Genomic DNA, 1,533 nt, shown 5'->3' with positions numbered 1-1,533 from the left:
TGTGTGAGTGTGTGTGTGTGCGTGCGTGTGTGCGTGCGTGCGTGTGTGTGTGTGTGTGTGTGTGTGTGTGTGTGTGTGTGTGTGTGTGTGTGTGTGTGTGTGTGTGTGTGTGTGTGTGTGTGTGTGTGTGTGTGTGTGTGTGTGTGTGTGTGTGTGTGTGTGTGTGTGTGTGTGTGTGTGTGTGTCACGTCACTGCATCCTCTGCCGGTTCCTCCCGTCGCCTCTTCTTTGTTCGAATGTTTTTCAATCCATCCTTCACGAAGCCCTCCCATGTTGGCATGTAGCTAGCGTTCTTTGCGAATGTCTCGAAATGGCCAGCAGGTAAGATCATATGGCCTCGCGCATCCGCATGTGCCGCATCGGCTCCCTCATGCCACAACCCCCCACAGCCCACATCGCACCCCCTAATCGCTTTTGATGGATGATGCCTTCATTGATGCATGATGGGTGAGCCCGCCACGCGGCTGCCTGGCGAGGTGCCTCGGGCCTCGGCTGGCAGCTCCCCGCTCCTCGACGCTCGAGAGCGACTCGGGTCGGGGGGGAGGTCGAGACACGAGAGAGTCGAAAGCTCGAGCGAGAGTGACCGTGTGTGTTACGCTCAACGCTCTACGCTGCCCGCGGGGGGCGCGGGCTCGCGGTGACGTGTGCCTCGTGCGGGTGTGTGTGTGGCAGGCGTGCGTGGAGAGAGAGGTCCAACCGGACCAACGGCCGGCACGCAGGAGCTGCCGCACATGTCATGGCCGGATGCGTCAGAGTGGAGTGTCCGCATAGTCGAGTGCCGCACCTCTCTGGACTCTGCAGACTGCACTCTCGACTCGCACGTCTGGCAGCGTGACCTAGAGAGATACTCCACACGCACGCACGCACACGGGCCTCACGGCTCGGACGACGGCCTCCGCACACGCGTTTTGAAGAGATGCAGAGCTGCTAGCATTCCACTCTTCCATTCCTCCTCTCTGCGTACGCGAGCACCTCCGCCGCGCCGAGCACGTCCTGCAGCAGCAGGCAGGCGGCGGCGGCGTGGCCCCAGTGCTGGCGGCGGGCGCTGTGCCGGCCCGGCCCGAGGGCGAGCCGGGTGGTCCACGTCTCGTCCCACAGCAGGAGGCGCAGCCCGGTCGGCGCCGCCTCTCTCAGCCTCTCCGCCGCCGCCTCGACCAGCTCGCACTCTCGCGAGCGGCGGCCGTCGGCGAGGTACGGCATGCCGAGCACGACCCCTCCGGCGTCGAGCTCCGCCGCCAGCGAGCAGATCGCCGCGGCCTGCGTCGCGAAGCGGGACGGGCCGCTGCTCTCCCGCCGCTCGCGCGAGATCACCCACGCGTCGGCGCCGGGCGGCTGCGCCCATCAAAGGGACTGCTGCAGAAGACGCCCAATCTTGCACAAGTGCAAGAACCATACCGTCGGGTACTTATTTTAAGAGCAGGTAAACAGCAATAGATCCGGCCCTCAAGCGGCCTAATCGATACCCAGCCCTCACGGAATCGGTCCCTCGTTGTACAGCAATCGATCCTTCACACTGCCCGCGCTGCCAAACTT

The 1,533-nt window shown here is 63.9% G+C and overlaps 1 protein-coding gene across 1 annotated transcript; it reads right to left on the bottom strand.

Moving 5' to 3' along the window:
- Positions 1–927: 927 nt before the first annotated feature.
- On the bottom strand, positions 928–1,393 carry EMIHUDRAFT_199623 (hypothetical protein; the record flags this gene model as incomplete). Its single annotated transcript, XM_005793684.1, has 2 exons — positions 928–1,257; positions 1,379–1,393. 2 exons carry the CDS (start codon positions 1,391–1,393, stop codon positions 928–930), a joined length of 345 nt encoding a protein of 114 aa, XP_005793741.1.
- Positions 1,394–1,533: the final 140 nt, after the last annotated feature.

This window comes from Emiliania huxleyi (genome assembly GCF_000372725.1).
Source record: "Emiliania huxleyi CCMP1516 unplaced genomic scaffold EMIHUscaffold_10, whole genome shotgun sequence".
NCBI classification, from domain to species: Eukaryota; Haptophyta; order Isochrysidales; family Noelaerhabdaceae; genus Emiliania; species Emiliania huxleyi.
Note: the sequence above shows the minus strand (reverse complement) of the source record. Positions and strands in the feature narration are given on the sequence as shown.